Source organism: Armigeres subalbatus, chromosome 3 (genome assembly GCF_024139115.2).
Source record: "Armigeres subalbatus isolate Guangzhou_Male chromosome 3, GZ_Asu_2, whole genome shotgun sequence".
NCBI classification, from domain to species: Eukaryota; Metazoa; Arthropoda; class Insecta; order Diptera; family Culicidae; genus Armigeres; species Armigeres subalbatus.
Window position 1 is genome coordinate 30,643,671 of NC_085141.1, and position 27,072 is coordinate 30,670,742.

Sequence of the window (27,072 nt, forward strand, 5' to 3'; positions counted from 1 at the left end):
CTTTTGAGCCTCTAGAAAAGAAGTCTTTTGAGCTTCTTGAAAGGGAGGCTTTTGGGCCTCTTAAAAGGGATTTTTGAGCCTCTTGAAATGAGGCTTCCGATCCTCTTGAAAATAGGCTTCCGAGCTTCTTGGTAAGAGGCTTTTCAGCCACTTGAAAGAAGGCTTCTGAGCCTCTTGAAAAAGGCTTCCGAGCCTCTTGAAAGGAGTCTTCCGAGCCTCTTGAAAGGACGCTTCCGAGCCTCTTAGAAGGAGGCTTTTGAGCCTCTTGAAAGAATGCTTTTGAGCCTCTTGAAATTAGCCTTCCTAGCCTCTTGAAAGGAGCCTTCCTAGCCTCTTGGAAGGAGGCTTCTGAGCCTGGAAAGAGGTTTTTGAGCCTCTTGAGCCTGACTTCTGAGCCTCTTGAAAGTAGGCTTCTGAGCCTCTTCAAAAGAGGCTTCCGAGCCTATTGAAAAGATATTGAAAGGAGGCTTCCGAGCCTCTTGAAAGGAGGCTTTTGAGCCTCTAGAAAAGGAGGCTTTTGAGCCTCTAGAAAAGAAGTCTTTTGAGCTTCTTGAAAGGGAGGCTTCCGAGCCTCATGAAAGAAGGCTTTTGGGCCTCTTAAAAAGGATTTTTGAGCCTCTTGAAAGGAGGCTTCCGATCCTCTTGAAAGGAGGCTACCGCATCTCTTGAAAGGAGGTTTCCATGCCTCTTAAAAGGAGGCTTCCGAGCTGTCGTGTCGCTTTGCCGCCATTTCTCCCACAGGGATGGGCTAAATATCCTACACGTACCTCTTAAGGTCACTCCTGACAGAATCCAAGTTTCAAAGTGCTCGCGTTTTCGGGGGCACACCACTCGATACGGAAGCAACGCAGCAAAGCTGAATCAACAAAAATGGCAGTTGTCCGCCGCCTCCGTATCTAGTGGTGTGCCCCCGAAAATGCGAGCACTTTGAAACTTGGATTCTGTCAGGAGTGACCTTAAAAGAAGGCTTACATACCTCTTGAAAGGAGGCAACCTAATCACTTGAAAGGAGGCTTCAGAAGTGCCCAGGAGGCTTCCGAGCCTCTTGTAAGAAGGCCTTCAAGCTGCTTGGAAGAAGGCTTTCGAGATGCGTAGAAGGATGCTTCTAATCCTCTTGCAACGAAGCAACCGAGCATTAGTGAAAAAAAATCATTTTGTTCATTCGACGTTTTGCTCGTTCGATCTTTTGTTCCGCAGCCATTTATACATTGTGCTGGTTGTGGAAGGCAGAATTCAATTGGGATTTATTGATCACATTGCATATTATATACAATATAAATTTTTGAAATAAAAATACACAATTATCAAAACTATATCAATGAGTTTTGATTGGAATTGTAATACGTCCGCCATTACGCATTTTTGTCCGAGGTACCCCCTAGGGCCAGCGAAGGTACCCCCAGGGGTACATGTACCCCAGGTTGAGAACCGCTGCAAAGGATTTCGTTTTCTGAATCAGAACACGAACAGGGTCGTCATCAGCCGTGACGCACGGTTCGTTGAACCGAACAACGGTTCGGAACAACGCGCAGCAATAGACAAGTGGAAAGGATCTGAAGAGCAGTGTTGGTACAAACTTAAATTCTCAAATTTCATCCACGATTCAAACCAAGCACGAGGCAAACCGCACCCGACTCATGGCCCAAAGAATCGTCCATGATTCGACTAGCGATTTGCATTCGTTAAATTCTTCAGAATAATTTTCTTTGTTTGACATAATGGATATCAAATCCATACGTAAACATAAAATACGCTTCGATTGAGCGAAACGATCCGATTCTGCGTGAAAAACTCATGCACAATGCTCTCCATGCAGAATCGATATACTTACCTTCTTAAATACTTATCAACCCTTTTTCGAGCTTACTTATCCTCTTTTCTTACTTACTAACTTATTTACATACTTACATACCTTTTTACTAACATTTACTACTACTAGCTTACTAACATTTACTACTAATTTTCTTACTTATAAGCCTTTTTCTTATTTACTTACCATCTTTTAATTTAACTTGCCGTTTTCTTACTTACTTATGCTCTTTCTTACTTGCCTTCTTTCTTACTGACTTATCCACTTACTTACTTACTTCCTTATCTACTCCCTTACTTACTTAGTAATTTGCTTACTTAGTTTCTTACTTACTGACTTACTTAATTTATAACATATCTACTTACTGACATACTTACTTAGCCTCTTTCTTATTTTCTAACTTAAGATCATATAATTTCCTGATCCGGATGCCTACATCTCGATAATCATATGGATTGGAGTACCAAAACTTCCACTGTTTGAAAGGATTTCTGAAATGTCAATAAGTCGATTACTATCACACTATGGCTTATAAACACGGCAGAGCAAAAATTTCCGCTAATTGAATTGAATGGCTGCCATCGCATCGGGGTGATATCGCCGGCCGCCTTCAGCGCGACCAAACGCCTTCCCGCTGCGACAGCGAACCAAACAAACGATGTTTTCCTTTCAATTATTATTAAACATGTCGTCGATTGTGTTTATTAATACACATTCGCGGGGTCGGGTTTACGGTGCCACATCCGACAAAAATGATAGTGAAACCACCGTGATTGCCCACAGCTCAAGCTCGTTTGTTTAAGCACTTTATGGGTTCAAATCCACTCGTTGGTCGTAGGTGTGTAATTAAATGATCATATTTAACCGAAAACAATATAATAAACATATTTTGGACTACGATCCTTTCCTACGAATGGTATGACCATGACGATGCAATATCCGTTGTATGCAGAATACATGAGTAGAGCTTGGAAACGGCTTTAGCTCCGTGTTTATTATTTATTTGCTTTATATGGGCATATCAAATGTAATATGTATGGCGAGAAGACGTATGTACCGGAGGGCAACTTATCGTTTTTTTTTATGAATTTCATGAAAACCACTTGCCAATACTGAATTGGTGTAGACGTCACTTTACCAGATTATCACATAAACATTTTGAAACCTGTTAATGATCAATAAAAATGGAATTTTTATTGATCAGTAAAACTTATATTAACTGGGAGGTTTAAGTATGGATCATTACGTTAATGTCTATTCCTTATGTGTGGAAAAAAATATAATAAGTCTTTTGAAATTCATTCTGGGATTCAGGACAGATCAGGACAGGCTATTGTTAAATTCATATGCGTGAGATAGTTTCATCAATGAGATCTTCTTAATTTCCACAGAAAATTCTACGGATTTATTTTAAACAATATTTCCACAAACATTGTCACATACTGTACTTCTCTTCAACATTCATTCCTACAAACAAAATCTCCTACTATCAATCGGTCGAAAGTTACCACTAACGTTCCAAAAGGTCATAATATGCCATTCTGGCAAACATAAACATTGCCAAATATGGACGCAATTTTTTTTATTAGCGATCCCAATTAGCGAACGTAATGTTTTCTTCAGCCATCGTCGATCTACCGCTGCGTTCAATATAACGATTCGGTGTTGCTGTCACATTGTTGAATTATGTCATCCGAAAAAAAATGCAATCGTGATTTTTTGGCAATGAGTATTAAGTCATCGAAGTGATAGGGCACCTAAAAGCAAAGGATATTACATTTTGACAGATTGTATAAGTTGGAACAGCGTTTTTCAATATTTTCTTGAGTGATAAATTCTTTCTAACTTCTACTTTGTTTGCTACATCCTGCACTATAGTATTTTTCCACAAAGCTCTCCTAATAAGGCAAATTAAAGGCTATCTTATAATATAGTTTGATAATCGTAGATTTGTCGAAAGTTCTGGCGGGACCATCCATTGATTATTATTGGAGCACCACTTGGTGCAAGAACGCTGCCTTTGAAAATAATAGCGTGCACGCGACGAGTATAGTCCTACACCTCTGGCTCCGCAAGTGAATAGCAGGCGGTGAAATCAATAATCATACAAACTCATGGTGCTATGAAGATTATATTCCTGTGTGAAGCAATTTAATAGTTGTTTGCTCAATTCTCTGAGTGCATTCAATTTGAGCTCGCCTCTCTTCACGCTAAAGCTTATAAACACACAATTGGCTTTCATTCACTCAAAACGCGTCATTCCTGGTACGAAACGAAAGTTTAGCATGTAGAAATAACATTCAATGGGACCTTGCGTGGAATAAATGTTAGAATATTTCATCATTAAAATGGAACGTACTCGACATCCTATATTAAATTGAGGATCTCCAGACTGTAGCATATACTTAAATTGCTTATCTTTATGATCAAAGTTTTTTACTGGGTTGGTTCTAATTGAGGATATATAGGGGAGACTGGGGAGACTTGATCCCCGTTCCTTTTATCCGATATATCACAGTCTAAAATAAATAAACATACGCGATTTCCATACAGACTATATGTATTTAACTTTACTGATGTATGACGTTCCTTAAAATAATTGTTATTATTGATACACAATCAATTTTTTGGAGTTTTGTCAAAAACTTTTAAAATATTCGGAGGAAAGTGATCCCTCTCCAAGAACTTGCTTTGGTAAAATTAGAAAGGTGCCCTCAGATTTAAAAAACATATTTTTCCTTCAAAATACGCGGAATTTTCTAATCGCATGACATGAACGATTTTTGTTATTGAATACGACAGCACACTTTCAAATATTTGGGGGATTTGATTCCCCTTCTATTATATTTGCCAACCCTTCATCAAATCTGTCAAATCTACAAAAAATTAGAAGCCTGAGAACAGATTTATATTTTTTTTAAATTTTTTCTCCAAATTTTTGTATGAGTGACTAATGGGGGATCAAGTGTCCCCATAGTTTGTAGGACAAAAGGTCGAAGGTCAAAAGGTCGAAGGACAAAAGGTCGAGAGGATAAAAGGTCGAAGGGTCAAAAGGTCGAAAATAAAAAACTGCTTCAAAAGGTCGAAGGACAAAAGGTCAAAATGAAGAAAGACTCTTCTTTTTTCTTCCTTCTTTATTATTTTGTCTCCCTTTTAACCTCTATTTTCTTTCTTCTTTCTTTTTCCTTCTTCCTTCATACTTGATATGCTTCTTTCCTTCCATTCTTCTTCCTTCTTCCTTCTTTTTTACTTCTTTCTTCCTTACATATTTCATCTTCCTTATTTCTAACTTCTTTCTTTCTTTTTTCAGTTTTTCAGGAAACAGTTTTTCTTCCTTCTTACTTTCTTCACTCTTTTTGGCTTCTTTCTTCCTTCTTTCTTCGTTCTTCCTTCTTTTTTCCTTTTTTCTTCCTCCCTTCTTTTTTCCTTCTTTCTTCCTTTTTACTTCCTTATTTCTCCCTCCTTTGTTTTTTATTTCCCCCATCTTTCTTTCGTCCTTCTCTGTTACTTGCTTTTTCTGTCTACCTTATTTTTTTGTTTCCTTGTGTCTTTCTTCCTTCTTCTACTTTCCTTCTAACTTCTTACATTCCAACTTCCTTCTTCCTTCTTTTTTCTTCTTCCTTTCTTCCGCCTTTTTTATTTTTGTTTCTTTTTTCTTTCTACCTTCTTTCTTACTTATTTCTTTCTTCCGTCTTTCTTCATTCTTGTTTCCTCCGTTTTTCCTTCTTCTTTTTTCCTTATTTTTTCCTCTTTTCTTCCTTCTTTCTTCTTTCTTTCTTCTCTCTTTCTTCATTCTTTCTCTCTTCTTTCTTTCTTTCTTTCTTTCTTTCTTCTTATTTTCTTTCTTTCTGCTTGTTTTTTTATTTCTTCCTTCTTTTTCCCTTCTTCAATCATTTATTCTTTTTGCTTCTCTCTTCCTTGTTTCTTCTTTCATCCTTCTTCATCCCTTTTTTTCTCCTTCTATTATTCCTTCTTTCTTTCTTCCTTTTTTCCTTTTTTCTTCCTTCTTTCTTACTTAATTCTTTCCTATTTTTCCATTCCTGTTAATTGCTTCTTTCTTTTTTTGCATCCTTGTGTCTTCTCTCCTTCTTCATTCTTCCTTCGTCCTTCTTTTTTCCTTCTTCCATCTTCCTTCTTCTTTCGTTCTTTTTTGTTCTCTTTTCTTCCTCTGTTCTTCTTTTTCCTTTTTTACCGTATATTTTCCCTGCCTCTTTCTTTCTATATTTTCACTTCTCATTTTTATCACTCCTTATATCACTTTTCTCACTTGTCACCTTCTACTTCTCATTTCTTCATTTTTACTTTTCACTACCCACTTCTCACTTCTCACTCACTACTCACTGTTCACTTCTCACTTCTCACTTTTCACTTCTCACTATTCACTATTCACTTCTCACTTCTCACTACTCACTTCTCACTTCTCATTTCTCACTTATCAATTCTCACTTCTCATTTTTCACTTCTCATTTACCTATGCTCATTACTCTTTTCTTACGTCTCTTTTTTCACTACTCATTCCTTGTCTTTTTGTCCTTTCGACCTTTTGACCTTCGACGTTATGACACAAATTCGACCTTTTGACCCTTCGACCTTTTGACCCTTCGACCTTTTGTCCTTTCGACCTTTTGACACAGATTCGTCCCCATATTGAGGCAATAACTTCAAACTTGAACTTTGATGGAATGTTGACATTTTCATTAGTACAGATCATTAAGCATATTTATGGCTTGGTGCTGTGAAAAAACGAAAGCGTTTGGTTATTGTTATGAAAAGTTATTTAAATTTTGAGTGCCCAATAAAAAAATCTTTAGGAAGGTAAAAACATACAAATCACCCTGCAGAATAAATAAGGTTGTCAATCTGAAAAATAACTCACCACATGAAGGTCATTTGTCTAGAGCAGTGATCCCCAAAGTGCGGCCCGCGGGCCGCATGCGGCCCTCCAAGCCTTTTCCTGCGGCCCGCGAAGGTTTTCTGAGAGTACACTACATATGCCCCATTCATAAGCATTAGATGACAGGAAAAGCTTTTCATCTTTTCCAGTATCTCGATGTAGTGATGAACCTATCAATTTCAAATCACTATGATGTTGTAGCACGATTTATATGTCGTTAACAGTTGTATCATTGTAATTCATGAATTTCATTACTTCATACATAAATGATAAGTAGGGTAACTTTACCAGTTTTGGCCATGTTCCTAATTTGGCCGATATTTTTTGATCGATATTTTTTGAAAAAATATGCATTTTTTAGGGTTGGCCAAATTAGGCACTCAGGTGGCCAAAACCGGTACACTTCCACTAGGCCGACTTATCTGCTTTTGTAAACAAAGATTCAAACGACGATTCGACCTTGACAAATCTGATAGCTCTCCCACGCACACCAACACCATCAACAGGTAGCGGAAACCTTCACCTACCTATTGATGGTGTTTGTATGCGTGAGAGAGCTATCAGATTCGTCAAATCGTCGTTTGAATCTTTGTTTACAAAAGCAGATAAGTCGTTTTGAAAATTTTGTTCTGAAATATTCTTCGATGTTATCGCCCGGGGTTATGATAATGGCAAAATTGACATTTAATCGCAGATTTAAAGGAACTCAAGATTAAACTACAGGTAAAAGTAATGTTGTCATACACTGCTCCGTGATGAGAATGCTTTTATTTTCCACAACAAGTTTGATTATCGAGAAATTGAACTGAAATTTGGTGGATTATTACCTCCAGAAACTATTTTGACTATCAACAGGGAATTCTGATCAAAATACCATTCGAAATCCTTTCAGAATCGCAAACAGATTCTGTTCAGAACCTTCAATCGGTCTCTGTTCAAAATCTCAAACATCCCAAACGGACTGTATTTGAAATTTCAATCATATTCCGACAAAAATTCTGCCCCGAATCTCGACCAGAATTCTGTTCAGAATCGCGAATGAATTGTCTTGAAAATTCCAAACAGATTCTGTTTAAAATTCTGATTGGATTCTGTTCAGATTACCAAACGAATTCTTAAGAATCTCAAACGTATTCTGTTTAGAATCTTAAACGGATTCTGTAAGAATTCCAGATGGATTCTGTTTAGAATCTGGAACGATTTTTTCTCAGAATCTCGGATGCTGCTCATAATCCCAAAAGTGATTTTTTAAAGGACTCCTCCGTTATTTGCTACGAAAAGTTATAGTGATCAATCAACATCGAGCATGAAAAACATAAGATCAAAATTAAAGAATCGGTTCCCACATGATCATTTGGGAAAACAGCATAGAATATTTTCTGCCAACTGAGCCGAAAAGATGCTATGGCAAAAAAAGAATTTCTTATGACAAGGCTGCTATTGCAGAAATGGTATGTACTATAGACTAAAAGCTACGACGATAAAATCTGTAGAATGAAATGTCGTTACAAATACATATACAAATACATATAGACCAGTAGGACAGAAAGTTAATTAAATATTTGTAACGGCCTAATAATAGGGATAAGGAAAAAACACAGGAATAAAACATTTGGTTCAAATATTCAATATTCTGAAACAAACTGAAAAACAAATCTTGTATATATACTGCGGCCCGCTTCAACAGCTCAAAACTTCTGTGCGGCCCTTGATAGTAAGCATGCTGGGGATCACTGGTCTAGAGGAACTATACTAAAAATACGCTAGAACAAAACTACTTTAGTTCTCTATAAACCAGGAGGTGATCAAGTCTCCCCGGGGATCAAGTCTGTATCAGCCTGTCTGTATCGTTTGTAGCAATGTGACTCAATATTAGGAGTTCTTTATAATAAAACAACTGAAAATTATATTTGATTATAGATACGCATTGCAACCAGAACAATGTCTTCAATGTCTCGTACTTGGCTCTACTAAGAGCTAGAGAAAGAAAAGAACAATTCACATACTCTATGGATGATAAGGTGCCTATAATAGGACATACGAGGGGTCTCCAGTTAGGCTTGCGAGCAAAGGCGTAGGATTGCCAATCTGAAGATGGTGATTTCGATTGCCGCTCCGGACTAGGATGTTTTCGGGCGGGAAACATTCTCGACTCTGTGGGCATAGTGTATCCATTCTACTTACCACACAAGATTGCATGACTAATGGCGGCATAGAAAAGCTTTCAATTCATAATTGTGGAATTGCTAATAGAACAGTAAGTTGAAAAGCAGACCAAGTTCCAGGTGGGTAAGTGGAATAAGTTAAGAAAATTAACAAGAGCAAAATAAAAAATTATAACATGCTATAACATGATTCACAATCAAAAGTTTTTCCTAAATCCCAGAAACTGATAATAGGGCTCCTCAGGTTTATTGATGAGCGCTGATCAGTTTTAGGTAACGAGTTAAACATAAAAGTATTGCAAATTTCTGCTGAAACGCGAATTGCAAATATCTTGCAGGAAGTTTGCAACCAAAATGCAAACAGTGAGCTATCAACTTTTTGATAGCTTGACGACCGACTGGCAAATAGCTTACACAACCTCACTTGATCAGTACAGTTGCTGATGAAGAATGTGTATAGCCGCCAGACATTCTAAATACTCACGTTCCTCTAATGTGGACATGCGATTGCGAGTGATTTAACTATGCGTCCAATTTGGGAATCTTGAGCTTGTTCAGTAGCCGCTAGGTTGCGAAGGCCGGCGGAGGTCCCTTATAGCTTAGTTGGTTAAAGCACCAGTCTAGCGTACTGTAGGGTCATGGGTTCGAGTCCCATCAAAGGGAAAGTGGTTACCTCCAATACATTTTCCAAATCAATATCTTCCACATAACGTACATATTCACATATGAGTTGTCATAACAATAAACATTTTCCATAAATAGAGAATATGTGTACCAAATCTGGCTGGAATTGCTCCTGGGGGTTGGGAGTTAAACTGAATTGCTCGTTTTCTAAAGACAACTCCTCCCCCTATATCCTCCCCTTTTCTCAATGACCATTCCACCCCCTTTGCTATCTTTGTTATCCTTAGGATAGAGAATGTGCGTACCAAATTTGATTCAAATCGGTCCAGGGGTTCATAATATACACTGAATTGCCCGTTTCTACACAATAACCCTCTCTCCAGACCCCTCCCCCTTTCCCAAATTACACTCCCATATGATCGTCTCCTCTTAGTGAATATGTGTACAAAATTTGTTCGTTTTCTAAATAAAAGCCCTCCCACTTTTCCAAATGATCATCTCACCACCTTTGTTAACTTCCCCTGAGGATAGAGAACGTGTGTACCAAATTTGGTTGAAATCGATCTAGTGGTTCAGACGTAGTTAGGGAACATACATACATTGGTTTTTATAAAATATTATAATATATTTCAATATATTTATCCTAAATCCTAGAAACTGATAATAGTTCTTCTCAGGATTATTGATGAGCACTGTAACTAATTTTAAGTATTGTACCGCTGAAAAAACTACTTTTGGTCGCAACTATAAATAAGTCGCCTAAGAAAAACATACCTCCAGAAAAAAGGCTACTTTGATATTTTTGAAAATTTGACCGCCACGTGGTGGATTCTGGCGATGAATGCTTTGATAACACGTGCTATTTGTACTGCGGATAAATTTTACAGATCTATTACAGATCACGTAAGTTGTCATTTTGATGCAAAGTTTAACATCTAGTCAAACACGAAGGTAAAAAAAATCTTCCATAGTAAGTCATGAACAGTAGACAAAATGTTGAAGAATAATGACCAGTTTGGAGTCATACAATTACAATCAAAATGTCAGTTGTGATACATTACAGTGTTCAGATAATTAACGATTTCATAGTCATAAAGCTTACCGTTCTGCTGGGCGATAAATCACATTTCTAGGTAAGCAGTAATGAGTGGATGAACCAGTCATTCATTTCTTAACCCGCACGCTACAATTCATTAACAATAATATTCATTGTAAAGGAGCAAGCTTTAATGAATAAAGCATCCAATGAATGAATAAATTGTTTATGATTAATGATTAATGATCAGTTTATTTTTGACAATGATCAATGATTATGATTAATGAATAAATTATTTTTTCACAATGATTAACCTTTATGATTAATGATTAAAGCGTTTGGAGTATGATTAACGATTAACGGCCGTGGTTAAGTATTGACACAAAAATCATGGTTAAACCTTTGATTAATCACTAATGCTCTAGTTGCAATATATGCTCCGGAAGGTAGTACTCAGCAACAGTGCATGTCTAACGCAGTCTGTGATTTCGTCAAGCCATTGCCATTATGTTTTAAAAATTATTCATGCGATGTGTAAATGTTTTTCAGCGTGTTTGTCCGGTTCGGTTTTTGTTCACTGCCTTTTCTCGCATTAGATCAGCCACACGCTCAGCTGATTTACACAGGAAGCGAATTTTAAACCACGATTTTTCGTAGCTTACTTCGACACTTCCCGCACGTTTTCCATTGAGATCGGCATCTACAGGTCCGGCTGGCCTACGTCAGCAAGACACTTGTTAATTTATTCATCAAATTTGTGTGCCTTTTTTCTGCAGCGGTATTGTTGTCGGCAAAGATCCTAATATGAAACGTTGTTAGGATAACTTGCGATAATGATTCCGGTAAATATGGGCCAACTGTTTATACTTGCGTGCTATGATGATTGTTCTTTAATTATCTCATCTAAATCAATTCTTACTTCGCTTGGTGAGTTTCAGTGATGCGCTACGCTACCAATGGTGATTTTTTTTTATAAACATACTTACCTTCGTCTGGATCTGGATTGCTGGAAAGCCTGTTTTACACACATAGTAGACTTGCATTCAGCATTCCGTTTTCCATTTTAACTTTGTGGTAAAACTATCCACGATCCTAAATATATATTGCCGAGTATATGAATTTTTATATGCACAAAACAATATTGCATAGCAGCGAACATTTCGATTTATCTTTCACTGAGTGGGAGTAAAGGTTTAAAGGTTGCTCTATAAATGAATTTTAGATTGAAGACCCGGGAATCCTTTGTGTTTTGTGTCAGTATACGCATGTGCATAAATTTTTTTTGGCACTTAACTATGCAAAAATCGAAATGTCATTACAATTTGTGAATACAATGCTTTTATGGTGGCAATAAGTAATACCACAGTCTGTGGTTATACGTTTTGTCGGTGGAACAGAAGTTGAGTAATTCTCGCTGAAACCGGGCCACTATTTGGACGAGGTTCTTAAAAATGCCTAAATTTATATTCTTTCGAAAGCTTTTGGCGAGTATATTAAGGGTCCGAGTTAAATTCTTCAGAAAGCTGAACCCCTCGTTAGTTATACACGAAATCATTTTAATGGACCCCTCGATTTTTGTCAATTCTTGACTCCCCAAATCTGTCATAACTCCAACATTTCTCAACCGATCATAGAGATCAGCATATCGTTAGAAAGAGGAAGAGTGTTTCCTCAATTTGCAATAATACAAATATAAACAGCCATACCGAATTTAGCCGCTATTTTGGATTTCTTTTTGAAAACTATTCCTTTTGTCAGGTTTGCAACCACCAATTTTGAATATTAATACATCGATGGAAAGCTTAGCTTATATTGTGCATTGTGTACGAAAATCTCAGATGTATGTTTTTTCTATCAAAAGTTATGTACTATTTACCAATACCAAAATTCTTGAATTATTTTAAACAATAACTTGAATACGGCTCCGTTATGCTCAAAACTTTTGAGCCCTTCAAATAAAATACTGTTGTAGATATGCTTTTCATTTTTGTAACATATTTGGCTTAGAATAGTGTTTGAAGTCAAGGAACTGACGTCGTAGTACCATATTAATCATAAAAATAATGCTCGTTGGTCAGATGGCCCTTCAAAATATAATTTGGTAAATCGTACATAACTTTTGATAGAAAAAACATACACCTTAGATTTTTGGATACAATACACAATATAAGCTAAGCTTCCCACCGATGTATTAATATTCAAAATCAGTGGTTGCGAACCTGTCAGAAAAATATTTTTCAAAAAGAAATCCAAGATGGCGGCCAAATTAAATATGGCTGCTCTCTCAATTGAGGATACACTCTTCCTCTTTCCAACGATATGCTGATCTCTATGATCGGTTGAGAAATGTTGGAGTTATGACAGTTTTGGTGAGTCAAGAATTGACAAAAATCGAGGGGTCCATTAAAATGATTTCGTGTATAACTAACGAGGAGTTTATCTTTCTGAAGAATTTAACTCGGATCCTTAATATACTCGCCGAAAGCTATACATTTAGGCATTTTTAAGAACCTTGTGCAAATAGTAGCCCGGTTTCACTTCTTGCTTCTTCCGTCTTCCATCACCCTCCTTTCTTGTGTATTTTTAAGAAAACCGTTAAATTTTAGCACGGACTTATCGAATGTCTCATCTAATACTCAATCGGCCAAACAGCCACTTGGCCTAATGATTAATCACCATTCGGCTTAATGACTATTCGGCCTAATGACCATTCAGCTTAATGTGAATTCGACCCGCGCCTATTTATGGAAATTTCTGAAAATTTCAGTTTTATGTAGCTACTGCGGCAAAAACATATTCTCAATCCAAGTTCATATGGCAATAATTCACTAACAATTATGCAGCACAATTATAAGATTATTTTCTTCCATTTGCTTCCACTGAATTTTGTACAGATCGTTTTCTACTTGGCAACATCTTCAGTGTTTTTGTTTTGTCGATAACAAAACACTGTAGAAGTTCTTTAAGTAGAAAACGAAGCACGTATCTGTCACGTAAATGGAAGAAAAGAATATTACAATTATGTACAATTTCCTCTAAGACGCTCAAAAATAATTTAATCATTTATAATTATGCAGCATAAGGGGGGAAACGCAATGGAGTGCGGCAACGGAACGGCAACGGCAGGATGCGGCAGCTGTCACTTTTGAATACGGAAGTATATGAAACGGCACGCAATGGTGCGGAACGGCAGAAAGTTTTCAAAAAATGCGGCAGCGGTAATGCGGAAAGATTTGTTTACTTTTAACATGAAGTGATTTTATAATCAAATTTATATTATTTTCAGTAGCAGAGAACTGCAGAGAAAGCAAAAAAAAGCATAATCAGGACCACTTGATTAAACTGGGTTGCTGAAAACGAATAAAATTATTTATGGAAATCGAGAAAACTTCGAAGAAACATTAATGAATAATGATTATATGTATTATTAATCATAAAATCGTCGTTCTACTTGTCTTTGTCCAACAAGTCAATCCAATTTCAAGAGAACATCCACTGTTCATCCAAATTAAATCTCAAGAATTTTGAAGTAAAATTTCTTGAATTTCCAAGGGAAAATCGACTGAATTTTCAAAGCACATTTCCAAGAATTTGAAAGGGAAATTCATCTGAATTTCCAAAATAAAAATAAACATTGAGGTCCCAGATCCCTTGTATTTCCGAGAAAAATTCCATGTAAAATTTTCTCTAAATTTACCATGAAAATTAACTTGAGTTTTGTTAGATAATTATTCTGAATTTGCAAGGGAATTCCACTCATTTTGATGGAAAAATTTCTATGAAATTCCAAACAAAATACCAAGAGAATTCCTCTCAAATATTAAAAGGAACCTTCCTGAAACTCCGAAGGAAATTCCCCTGAATTGAAACGAAAATCTAAAATTAAAAACATCATTTCGAAAAAAAAAGTCTCTAATAAATAAGGTAGTTTCACTAGGAATTCCCACCTGCTTCGAGAGCTCCTCCAGGAATTCCTTCGGAAATTCCTACAAAAATTCCTTCGAAAGTTCCTCCAGGAATTCTTTCGGAAGTTCGTCCAGGAATTCTTTCGGAAGTTCCTCCAGAAATTCCTTCTGAAAATCCTCCAGAAATTTCTTCTGAAGTTCCTCCGGAAGTTCCTCCGGAAGTTCCTCCAGGAATTCTCCCGAAGTTCCTCCAGGAATTCCTCTGGAAGTTCCTCCAGGAATTCCTCCGGAAGTTCTTCCAGGAATTCCTCCGGAAGTTCCTCCAGGAAATCCTCCGAAAGTTCCTCCAGGAAATCCTCCGGAAGTTCCTCCAGGAAATCCTCCGAAAGTTCCTCCAGGAATTCCTCCGGAAGTTCCTCCAGGAGTTCCTCTGGAAGTTCCTCCAGAAATTCCTCCGGAAGTTCCTCCAAGAATTACTCCGGAAGTTCCTCCAGGAATTCCTCCGGAAGTTCCTCCAGGAATTCCTCAGGAAGTTCCCCCAGGAATTCCTCTGGAAGTTCCCCCAGGAATTCTCCCGAAAGTTTCCCCAGGAATTTTACCAGAAGTTCGCCCAGGAATTCCCTCGGTAGTTCCCCCAGGAATTCCCTCGGAAGTTCCCCCAGGAATTCCTCTGGAAGTTCCCCCAGGAATTCTCCCGAAAGTTTCCCCAGGAATTTTACCGGAAGTTCGCTCAGGAATTCCCTCGGTAGTTCCCCCAGAAAAAATCTTCGAAAGTTCCTCCAAGAGTTCCTGGAGGATTTTCAGGAGGAATTACGGGAGGAACTTCAGGAGGAATTCCGGGAGGTCCTTCCAGGGGAAATCCTGGAGGAACTTCCAGAGGAAATCCTGGAGGAACTTTCGGTGGAAATCCAGTAGGAAATTCCGGGGGAATTCCTGGAGGAGCTTCCGGGGGAATTCCTGGAGGAGCTTCCGGGGGAATTCCTGGAGGAACTTCCGGGGGAATTCCTGGAGGAACTTCCGGGGGAATTCCTGGAGGAACTTCCGGGGGAATTCCTGGAGGAACTTTCCGGGGAATTCCTGGAAGAGCTTCCGGGGGAATTCCTGGAGGAACTTCCGGGGAAATTCCTGGAGGAACTTCCGAGGAAATTCCTGGAGGAACTTCCGGGGGAATTTCTTGAGGAACTTCCGAAGGAATTTCCTTTCCGAAGAATACCTGGAGGAACATTCAGAAGAACTCTTGGGGGAACTTACGGAGGAACCTCCGAAGAAATTTTCGCAGGAACTTCTGAAATAATTCCTGAAGGAACTTCTTAAGGAACTCTTGAACTTCCGAAGGAATCTAGAGGAACTTCCGGAGGAATTTCTGGAGGAACTTTTGGAAGAACTTCTGTAGGAATTTCCGGAGGAACTCTTGGAGGAATTACTGCAGGAACTTCCGAAGGAATCTTGAGGAACTTGCGGAGAAATTTGTGGAGGAGCATTCGGAGGAATTTCTGGTGGAACTCTATTAGGAATTTCTTGAGGAACTTTTGGAGAAATTTCCTGAAGAACTCTTAGAGGAACATCCAGAGGAACTCTTGGAGGAACATTCGAAGGAACTCTTGGGGAAACTTACGAAGGAACTTCCGAATGAATTTTCGCAGGAATTTCTTAAGGAACTCCTGAAGGAACTTCCGGAGAAATTACTGGAGGAACTTCTGAAGGAATGTCCGATGGAATTACTGGAGGAACTTCCGAAGCAATCTTGAGGAGCTTGCGGAAGAATTCCTGGAGAAATCCGTGGAGAATCTTCGGGAGGAATTGTTAGAGCAACTTCCGGGGGATCTTTTGGAGGAACTTTCGAAGGAACTCTTGGAAGAACTTACGGAACTTCCGAAGGAATTTTTGCAGGAACTTCCGGAGAAATTCCTGGAGGAATTTCCGGATGAACTGCTGGAGGAACTTCCGGAGGAACTCCTGGAGGAACTTCCGGAAGAACTTCTGTAGGAATTTTGGAGGAATTTCCGAAGGAATTACTTTCTTTCAAAAGAAGAGAAACAAAAGAGGAGAAACTTTCAAAAGAATCTTGAGGAACATCTGGTGGAATTCCTGGAGGAATTTGTGGAGGTGCTTTTGGAGGAATTGCTGGTGGAACTCCATGCGGAATTTCTTGAGGAACTCTTGAAGAAACTTCCGGAGGAACTCTTGGGGGAACTTACGGAGGAATTCGTGAAGGAACTTCTTAAGGAATTCCTGGAGGATTGTCCGATGGAATTACTGAAGAAACTTCCGAAGGAATCTTGAAGAACTACTGGAGGAATTCCTGGAGGAGCTTCCGGAGAAATTCATGGAGGAACTTACAGAGGATTTTTTTGAAGAACTTATGGAGGAATTTCTGGAGGAACTTCCGCAGGAATTCGTGGAACAATTTCTGGAGCCACTTCCAAAGAAACTTCCGAAAGAAGCACTGGGAATTGCTGGAGAAACTTTCAAATTATTCCCGGAGGAACTTTATGTAGAATATGAAGGACCGGAGTACTTTAATTAGTGTTTTTTTTTCATCGCAATTAAGTACAACAAAACGTAGGTTCCTGAGAACTTTTTGGAGGATTTTTCGGAGGAATTCCTAGACAAACTTCCTGGGGAATTCTTAAAGGAACTTCCGAAGAAATTTCTGGAGAATCTTCATGTAGGAACTTCCGAAGGAATTCCTGGAGGTTTCTCCAGAGGAACATCCGGAGCGATTTCAGCAAAAACTTCCGAAACAATTTCTTGATGAACTTCCTGAAGGAACTTTTGAAGGGATTTGTGGTGGATCTTCTGGAGAAATTGGTGAAGGAGCTTCCTAGAATTATGTACAACACTTCTGAGCCTCTGAATTTCCTGCAGGAACTTCCGGCGGTTCAAGACATCAAAAAATAGTATTCCTACTGTTCTGATCGAGGCTCCGATATATTTAAACAGTCTGAATCAACTAGAATGAATTTAAAAGTTTATTTTAATAATTGAAATTTAATCATCTCTAGAAATAAAATTATCAAAATCTTAAAAAAAAAGAATTTCTTCAAAACTTGAAACGTCATATGAAACCTGTCCGGCAAATCCGCATGCATTGCGTTTTGCAACTGCGGCAATGATGCGGATTTTTTTTAGTACAAACCGTCGACAATCCACTTGCCGTTGCCGTTCCGTTGCCGCACTTCCATTGCATTTCCCCCCTGAACCATTGGGTGGCAACTTAGAGTAGAGTGCGCGTGGGGTAAGAGTACGCTTTCGATTTTTTGAAGTTATAAAAGAAGATAAACTTGCAGCACTGCATTAGTTTGATAGGTATTATTCTGACCAACTATTTTCATGTGTAATTGTACATGATTTGAATAAACAACAAGGGAGATTTGAAAATAATTAATTTTCTGGTCATTTTGCTAAAAATAAGTGTGTTTTCGCAACTAGTATTTCATTACTATATATAGGGGAACGGTTCGCCACTTCATCTCATAGCTCCTATTTCCATCCCATCAAAAACAAAGAAATGGAAAGGAATTTGGTTTGTTTATTATTTTTGTGATTTTTTTACGCAGTGAGCACGCATGTTGACAAAAAGAAGCGACGAATTTGGTGCCGTATTTCTTTGTTTAGCGATGAGATGGATATATGTACAGTGAGATTGAGATCGGAACATTTCCCCTACGTTCAATCAGGTGAACATTATACCATTTCGATAACCTATTGTATAGAGTACTTTATGGTGCAGAACATTAATTCGGTAGGTTTTCCGAGAGGCCAAAACCACAAACTGAATAAATATTGGGGCTGTGGGTTAAAAGTACGCAGGAACGGGTGGGGCAAGAGTACGCATGTGAACCTTTAAGCTCTGCTGTCAAACCCGCATCTCCGGCCGAAATAAGACTACTTCCAAAGTGTAAAGATCCGGAACAAAGAAAATAGGAAAAGTTTTAAGGATACATTGAAGTAATTTGGTGTAAGAAAACACAATTTCATCTAAATGATAATCTATTAATAAAAAGAAATCCATAAATTATGCAACGCAGAGCTGGGAGGGGTTGCGAGGTGTATGACAATTAATAGAGGATTCAAACAAAAAGTGTAATATAGGGAGGAGGGGTGATGAAATGGTCAAATTTTCTGTTACGTAATTATTGATCTTTTATAAAGGAAATTCCTTTGTTCAAGCCACGCGAATCCTGCTATATTTTCACCTTTGTAGTTTTTTTGTATATAATAAAAAACAAGGTTTTTTCGTGTGAAAGTTCATATTTCTAGGACCCCCTCCCCCTTTCAGAGTTACATAATCTTTAAACATTCTTTAATATATTTCCAATAAACATCAATTAAATGTTATTAACTCTTATTTTTGTTAATATATACTTAAAACACATAATTGGAAAATTGCGTACTCTTACCCCACCCGATGCGCACTCTTAGCCCACCGGTGGGGTAAGAGTGCGTTTTTCACATGTCTTGCAAAAAGGGTTCTACTAAAACTAATTGAAATAATTTCAATATTTTTTTCACTAGGTGTCATATAGGAAGAGTATACGAATCGTCGACATTGATATGATATGCAGAAGCTTGCTTCATAAGGGCTACATGATCGATTGAAAACTAAGTGCGTACTCTTGCCCCACTCTACTCTACACACAATTGCAACTAGCTGAATTCTTGCACAAAAGAAAGGAAGTAGTTAGAATGAAAAAAGAAAAAGGAGGAAGAAAAGGAAGAACAAAGGGAAGAAGAAAGGGAAGAAGGATGATGAAAAAGAAGATGGAAAGGGAAAAATAAAGAAGAAGAGGAAAGAAAGAAGAGCCAAAAAGGAAGAGGGAAGAAGGAAGAGACAAGAAGGAAAAAGAAAGAAAAAGAAAAAAGCCAGCAGGAGGAAGAAAGAAGGAAGAAAAGAAGATGAAAAAGAAGAAGGAACAAAGAATATGAAAAAGAAAGAAAAAATAAGGAAAAAGGAAGAGGGAAGAAGGAAGAATGCGGAAGAAGGCTAAAAAGGAAGAAGGAAATAGAAAGAAAGAAGAAGGAAAAAGAAAGAAGGAAGAAAGAAGAAGGAAAAAGAAAGAAGGAAGAAAGAAGAAGAAAAAAGAAAGAAGGAAGAAAGAAGAAGGAAAAAGAAAGAAGGAAGAAATAAGAAGGAAAAAGTAGGAAGGAAGAAGAAATAAGAAAGAAAAAATCCAAAATAATCCACCTAGCGGCGATGGTGCCTTTCTCGTGTATTATAAAATGTAACAGGAAAAACACATAAGAGAGGTCAAAATTGCCCTTTAGGGAGATAGATTCAGTTATTTCCATCAATTCACATTTATTTGCATTCATTTGAACGCATGCAGCAGTATAAAAAATCGATTTTTCCAAAGAGGGACTTGTGGGAAAAATGGAAGAAAAAACAATGTTTTTTTAATAACTTCGGAACGCAATGGCCGATTGGGCCAATTGTCAATAGCAAAAAATAAGGAAGGATTCCTCGTCGAATGCAACCTGTTGCAAGCAAATCGAATAAGGCAAAGTACAAAAAAGTGTGTCTAACATTTGTTTGTTTACACACACACATACATACATACATACATACACACATACAGACAACACATCAATTCGTCGTCAATCCGAGCCTTCTATCAAAAGTTCGGTTTTGGAGTGATCCTATAGCCTTAACGTATACTTGGTATACGCGAAATGCAAAAAAGGAAGAATGTTGATAGAAGAAAAAAAAGAAAAGAGAAAGAAAAAAAGAAAGGCAGAAGAAATAGGCGTGAAGAAGAATAAGAATAAAAGGAAAAAGGTGGCAGAAAGTAGAAGGAAGAAAAAAGAAGCAAGAAGGAATAAAGAGGAATGATAAAAAGTAAAACGAAAAAGGATAAAAAAATGAGGAAAAAAGAAGAATGGAAAAGGATGAAGGAAAAATCAAAAACCTGGAAGGAAAATAGAAAATGAATAAAGGAAAAACTTACTTTGCACTTTTAACTTTAACACTTTTAAATCGGATGTTATGATTTTTCACTTCTCACTTCACAGATCGAACAGGCCATTTTCAATACGCCCAACTTTACTGTTTTTTATTATCTTCAAGGTTCATACACTATTTTTCAGAATTTCAATTGCTCTTTTGACATTTTCTCTGTGATTCGGATCTTCAGAACCCTCATTCTCAAGAGAGATGAAGAAAAATTCTGCAGGGGCAACTGTAACGCCAAAACTTCTGGTTCTTTTCGACAAGTTAAAATTGCAAATATAAATCGTTTATAGAGGCTCTTGCTTTTTCAATAGTTGACTGAATCATCCAAACCATGAAGATTGAAGAAGGTCACTCACTTGTCTCAACCAAGATATTGCGAAACTTTATCCTGCAATATATACGGGATTGTCTCTTCAAAAAATAGTGTTTCATCTTTTAAAACTTATTCTGCTTCAAACCCTTTTTTCGGTTGGCCAAAATCAGAATCAAAAACCTTTCATACTGTGTCATATGACATTTATACTTAGGACGCTAGTATTATCATCTAGACTATTCACCCGAAGATATTTTGAGAAAAAAATATTACAATTAGGATTAAATTCATCATCTTCTACCTTTTACTGCTATTTATTTCACTTTTTCGTCGTTCCTTTGTTCCTTTGGAAATTCCGAAGTATTTCTTTTGGAAATTCCGAAGAATTTCTCATTGAAGACTTTCGATGGAATATTTGACGAATTTCTATATAAAGACCTCAATCGTCCTCCGCAGCTCAGAAAGCTACTGATGAGATCAAATTTCCAACACCAGCCACATAGCCGAACTCTCGCAATCTAGTTCGGCTATGTGCCTGGTGTTGGAAATTTGATCTCATCAGTAGCCTTCTGAGCTGCGGAGGACGATGAAGGTCTTTCGTAGCTACGTAGGGAAAGCACCTGTCTAGTGTACCTTCTGGTTTCGTGGGATCAAACCCCACCAAAGGAAGTGGTTACCTTCTAATACATTTTTCGAACTAAATCTTTCACATATTGTGCAATTGCACAAATAGAGTTTCAGACATAGTAATTAATTTCCACTCCGGGTGGCTTACACCCGGAATACAGGCAATTAACTTTGATTGTACAAAAGACTCTTTTTTTTTCATTTTATTGTGGTGAACTTTGGAAATGAAGTCCAATCACTGCAATAATTAAAGATAAAAAAATGTAAATGCATTTCTAAACATTGACAACTTTTGTCTTTGTTATCAACACTGTTTGAAAAAAAAAACGTCCCTCCCATTACTTAAACACGTAAAGAAACTTTCCCCTACGAAATAACCCGCACTCCATTATCAGCCTACTCAGTCAATTTCAACGTTGTAATCACTTCTGTACCCGTCAGTTTGCCACCCATCCAAATGCACTAACTTTATTTTCTTATCTGTTCTTGTTTTCGTTTGCAGATTTATCCGTGTGCGCACAACCAGACCACCAAAATTGATAACCGCCCGACCGAACCGTAGACAGATCCGATTGCAGCAGCAGCTCGTTAGCCTCAGAACTTACCCCAACCTGTGCATGTGATTAGATCACAGGCCGATACTCACGGGCGGGTATTTTTAATGCTTGGGAAATTCCCTTTTCGATTGACGAGCTACGCATTCCGTATCTATTGACAAACTTGGCGCTCCGTTCTTTGACTAAGTCGATCTGGCTTATAGGATAATGAGCCCCAGGGGGAGGGCGGGGTTTGATTAACTCCGGACGGACATTAATTGAAAACGAGAGGGTGCGGAGCCGGGATGTCCTCTGGGTGTTCGAGCTGTTCAACAACGGTAGCAGGATTGGTGGGCATGTTCGAATCGCAGTCGACAACTGACGTCAAAGCCGTTGCTGTCGCCACTAATGCCACTGACCGTATTTGCCCAACGATAGGGAACTCGGGAGGGGAACGCGTTCGGGGAGAGAATCTCCGTATCTTAGTTTGTGGTAACGATAAGAAAATCGGTGAGGGTGGTGGAAGAGAGGAAGAAGTCGACGATAGACAAGAGGGAGCAATGACTGGTACAATAGCGGTTGGAAGCAGCTTACCCCGGCAGAGAAAAACAGCCGTTTACAAGTGCTATTGGGACGAAAGAAAAGATGTCGAAGGTGAGCGGCATTGTGGCTCGGGATCCGGTTCGTTTTCGTCCGGGGTCGAAAGTGACGAGGAAATGGTCAGATTTCCGTGCGTGGAACGGCTTATTGAAATGTATGCCAACATTATCAAGCAGAAAGAGGCTGAAACGCAAAGCTTCCTGAATAGTGTGACCGAAGAGAAGGGCGGAAATCGGAGTCGGAGGGATGACAGCGATAAAAGACGATTAGATAAGACGCCAGTCGTCGCCGGTGGTGATAAGACAGGTGCCAACGGTACCAGTGAAGCACAGTCGAGTTCAACTGGCAGTACGACACTGGTAGAGCAGCTGAATACCAACAGCACTGTTAGGGTCCGTGAAAACAAAAGTCCCATATCGGATGACGATTGGAGTAACATCCAGCAAAGTCCTTACTGCTCAAGTGACGAGGAAAGTCCAAAAACCGGCACTCAACGAAAGATGAAGAACCGCGAAAAGGTCACCCGTTCGTCAAGTTCGGACTCTGCTCTCGGACTTGATGAAGATATTGGACAACAGGAGCAACAACAAATTATTTCCAGTGTTGGCAAGACTCGGCGGCTCACCCTCGGAGTATTGGACATCCCACTTCGCTCGGCTCTACTCCCCGTGGCAGAGCCAGCGCTCCTCCCCAGCTCCGATAGCGTAACAATCAATGCAGCCTCAGATCAATGCCCGATGGTCGTCCGCAGCAAGATGATCTTGGAAGCACAGCTCATAGAACTTCCTTTCGGAACGAATCCCCCTCTCGCAGACACTGGATCAACGGAAGTCATAGGCTATCCTAACAATTCAATCTCTCGCCGAGAATCGGCCCAAAGCTACGTCAGCGACTCCGGAGTAGACGGCGTTCGCTACGTTCGAACTCCCTCCGTGGTGGTATCTGACTACTCGGACGACACCATGTGCGGAATCACCCTAGAAGAAATAGAATACCTTAGGCGTCACCGGCTTCGGCGGGCATCCACCGATGGCGATGACTCGGACATCAGTGCGGCATCGTCCTGCAGCAATCTGAACTACTGCGGTTCGTCGATCAGTGCCCTCGAGGGTTGCGACTATCAGTGCGGGCTGCGAACTCCCGAGCGGAAGGTTTCCGACTGTTCGACCTGCTCCACGCTGAGCTGCGAAGAGGACACCGATGCGGTTCTGAGGCAACGGCTGCAGGATCTCGGTCTACGGCCACCGGTCAGTGATCTCAGCGAGAAGGTGTACCCGGATCTGGACGCCAAGAAGCGACCCAAGAAGAAGGTTTGTAACCACAATTAGTTGGAACTGCGGCTGTTTTATTTTTGTAGTGCATAAGATAGGTTAGTTCAAACAAATTTGGGTGTGCAGACTAGTCCGAAACGGATCACGCAAGATATGTTTTAAGGTGAGTGATATGCGTTGTTCGCATGCGAAAATTCAAACCGAGTGACATTTTTTTCATTTGAATACTGATTACACGAACTTGCGCCTTATTGTTACGTTAGTTGTTATAATAAAGATAAGAAACGACGAAAATTAGTGGATGATTACGGAGTTGTGTGATAACGGAAATGATGACCTGCCGTATCTGCGTCTCTTGGCTACACAGACTTGGTACTTATTGGTTTTGATAAATTGAATTGAGGGAGATGATAACATTTATTAAGACACCCAATTGGTTTATCAATAAATTCCCTAATAAGGTAAAAATGCACGACAATTTGTTTTAATTGTACTATGACACGAGTTTTACGAGTTTTCAATATTCCATCCAATTACTTTATTTGTATCTATTTGTATCGTGCGTTTTTCTGCTTCAACTTTGGCAGAAATATGAGATTATCAATGTTTAAAAAGTTTAGTTATCATTGTATTGAAATGTGAGCGTATATCCCGCATGGAAAATTTATGAAATTCATCCAGCAACTCAATCAGATATTCTTCCAGAATTTTTTTTTCAGGAAATTCCTCTAGATATTCCATTTAGAATCATTTTTTTTCTTGATTTCTTCATGGATGTTGCTTAAGGAGTTATTTCAGAAGCACCGCAAAAAAATAAATAGGAAATGACTTCTTTCAGAAGTTCCTGAAGGAGTTACTTAAGAAATTTCTTCAAAATTCATTCGGAAATTCCTCCAGAAATTTCTTTGAATTTGGTCTAGAAATTCCTTTGGAAATTCCCTGGGAAATTACTTTCTTTGTACAATTCATCCTAAAACTTCTTGGAAAATTCTTCCATGGAATCCAACCAAGGTTCTTCCAGGAATTTCCAGTAATGTCAAAAGCGATACCTGAAGGAATTTCTTACAACATTACTCCAGAATTTTTTCCAGCTACATAATTAATGGATCTTCTCAAAGAAATGCTAAACAAATGTCTTAGAATATTTCACGAACAAATTCCTCCAGAAATTCCCAAGGAATTTTCAAGAAGACATTTGCGAATGACGTTCCTAAATAAATTCTGGGAATTTTAGAAATTTCCAAAAGAATTCCTGGAAGGGCAAACCATTCGAGAATTTATACAGGAATTCGAAAGGCAATTTTTCCTGGCCCTTCTCGGGAATTCAGAGAATAATTCATCGTGGAATTCAGAGAACAATTCCGCAAAAAAAAACAGATCAATCCACCTAGTGTTGGTGGTGCCTTTCTCGCGCATTAATAAATAAAAAAAAAACACATGAGAGAGGTCGAAATAGAACTTTAGGGAAATAGATTTTAATTTTTCCATCAATTCATCATATTCATATTCATATATTTCCATCAATTCATATGACCGCAAATCATTTGAATGCATTCTGCAATCCTTGAAAAAAAAATTTTTTTTCGTTTTTGAATTTTTTTCCTAACGGGGGGACCCTTGGCAGAAAAACAATGTTTTTTTCAATAACTTTGGAACGCAATGACCGATCGGGCCAATTTTCGATAGGAAACAACTAGAAACAACAATCCGTGTCGACTGCAACTTGTTGCTAGCAAATCGAATAATGCTAAGTAACAAAAAGTATGTCTCACATTTTTGTACACACATACACTTACATACACACATACAGACATCACCTCAATTCGTCGAGCTGAGTCGATTGGTATATAACACTATGGGACTCCGAGCCTTCTATCAAAAGTTCGGTTTTGGAGTGATCATACGATCATTTGTATACGAGAAAGGCAAAAAAGATGAGAGTTCTATTGGGAATTCGGATTGGGATTCCTGCGGGATTCGGAGGGAAATTCCTCTGTAAATTTGAAAGGGATTTCAGAGAACAACTTCTCTGGGAATTCGGTGGGAAATTCTGTCATGAATTCGGAGAAAAATTGCTCTGGGAATCCGAAAGTTAATTTCTTCCAGAATGTAAAGGAAAATTCCTCCGGGAAGTCGGAAAAGAATTCGATGAGGAAATTCGGATGGTCATTCATCCGAGGATTCAGAGAGGGACACTTCCGGGATTTCGTAACGCATTTCCTCCGGGAAAACGGGAGTGATTTATCCGAGAATTCGAAAGGAAATTCCTCCGGGGGTTTGAAGAAAAATTCCTCTGGGAATTCCTCCGGGAGTTCGGAAGGGGATTCTTCCAAAAAATCGGAGGGGAATTCCTCCGGAAATTCGGAGAGCTGCTCTGCGAGAATTCGCAGGGAGGTCCTTCGAAAATTTTAAAGAGAATTCTTTGGGAATTTCAGAGGGAAGCTCAAGCTCCTGTAGAGAAAATTACACGAATAAAGTCAAAATGCCCGTTTAAAAGCGAGTGTTCGGAATATGAGTCATGTTCGGGATTTGACCCGAAACGGTATTCATAGCAATTCAAAGATCCAAGTTGGATATGTTATTATCACATGTTCTAGGGCTTCTAATGCTTTCAGGCCTCCATGCATAAACTAACACATATAGGTATTTTTTATATGGTTCATGCTTCCAGCGGTCAGAACATCAATATTTCTTACGATTCTTTTCAAATTGGACATGTCTTCAATATTTGTTCCATTCCAAGCCATCGAAGAATTTCAAGAACTGGTCTGGCCTGAAAGTCAATACGCGTAACGAAAGATCTGTCTGCTCCTCTCAAAAATGCTCTTAATGATCATTAGATCCAAATTGGATATGAATGGAATGCACGTTCCTTCTCTTTTTATTACTCTACATTCCAACTAGAACTTGGTAAGAATTCCAAGAATTGAAGTTCAGGCCTTAAAGGCCTTCTCATGGGCTAATCGCTTCCAATCGTCCTGAACATTGAGCGCCGTCAGGTCCTCTTCAACTGCAAATTTTTCACCATCCAGCACGATTTCGCTACCACCACCCCTACTGAACCCACGTTGATTGCCAACGACCATGTACTTCGTTTTGCTGGTATTGATCGTGAGTCCAATCCTCGCTGTCTCCCTCTTAACAGGGCGCAAAAGCCTCTTCCACGGCTCGGCGATAGATTCAGATAATATCGATATCGTCCGCAAATCCCAGGAGCATATGCGATCTTGTGATAATGGTACCGCTTCTTTGCACACCAGCTCTCCTAATTGTACTCCCGGAATTTATCAAGGATTTGTCTCAGGGTAAACATTTGATCCATCGTTGATCGGTCCTCA

At 38.8% G+C, this 27,072-nt stretch overlaps 1 protein-coding gene across 1 annotated transcript in view; it reads left to right on the top strand.

The window, feature by feature from the left end:
- The window catches only part of LOC134223167 (inositol-trisphosphate 3-kinase A), a 456,141-nt gene that overhangs the window by 74,430 nt on the left and 354,639 nt on the right, over positions 1 to 27,072 (top strand). Inside the window, exon 3 of the mRNA XM_062702305.1 lies at positions 21,830 to 23,773. Coding sequence (XP_062558289.1) covers positions 22,169 to 23,773 — 1,605 coding nt within the window. The 5' untranslated portion in view covers positions 21,830 to 22,168. The remainder of the gene's footprint in view (positions 1 to 21,829; positions 23,774 to 27,072) is intronic.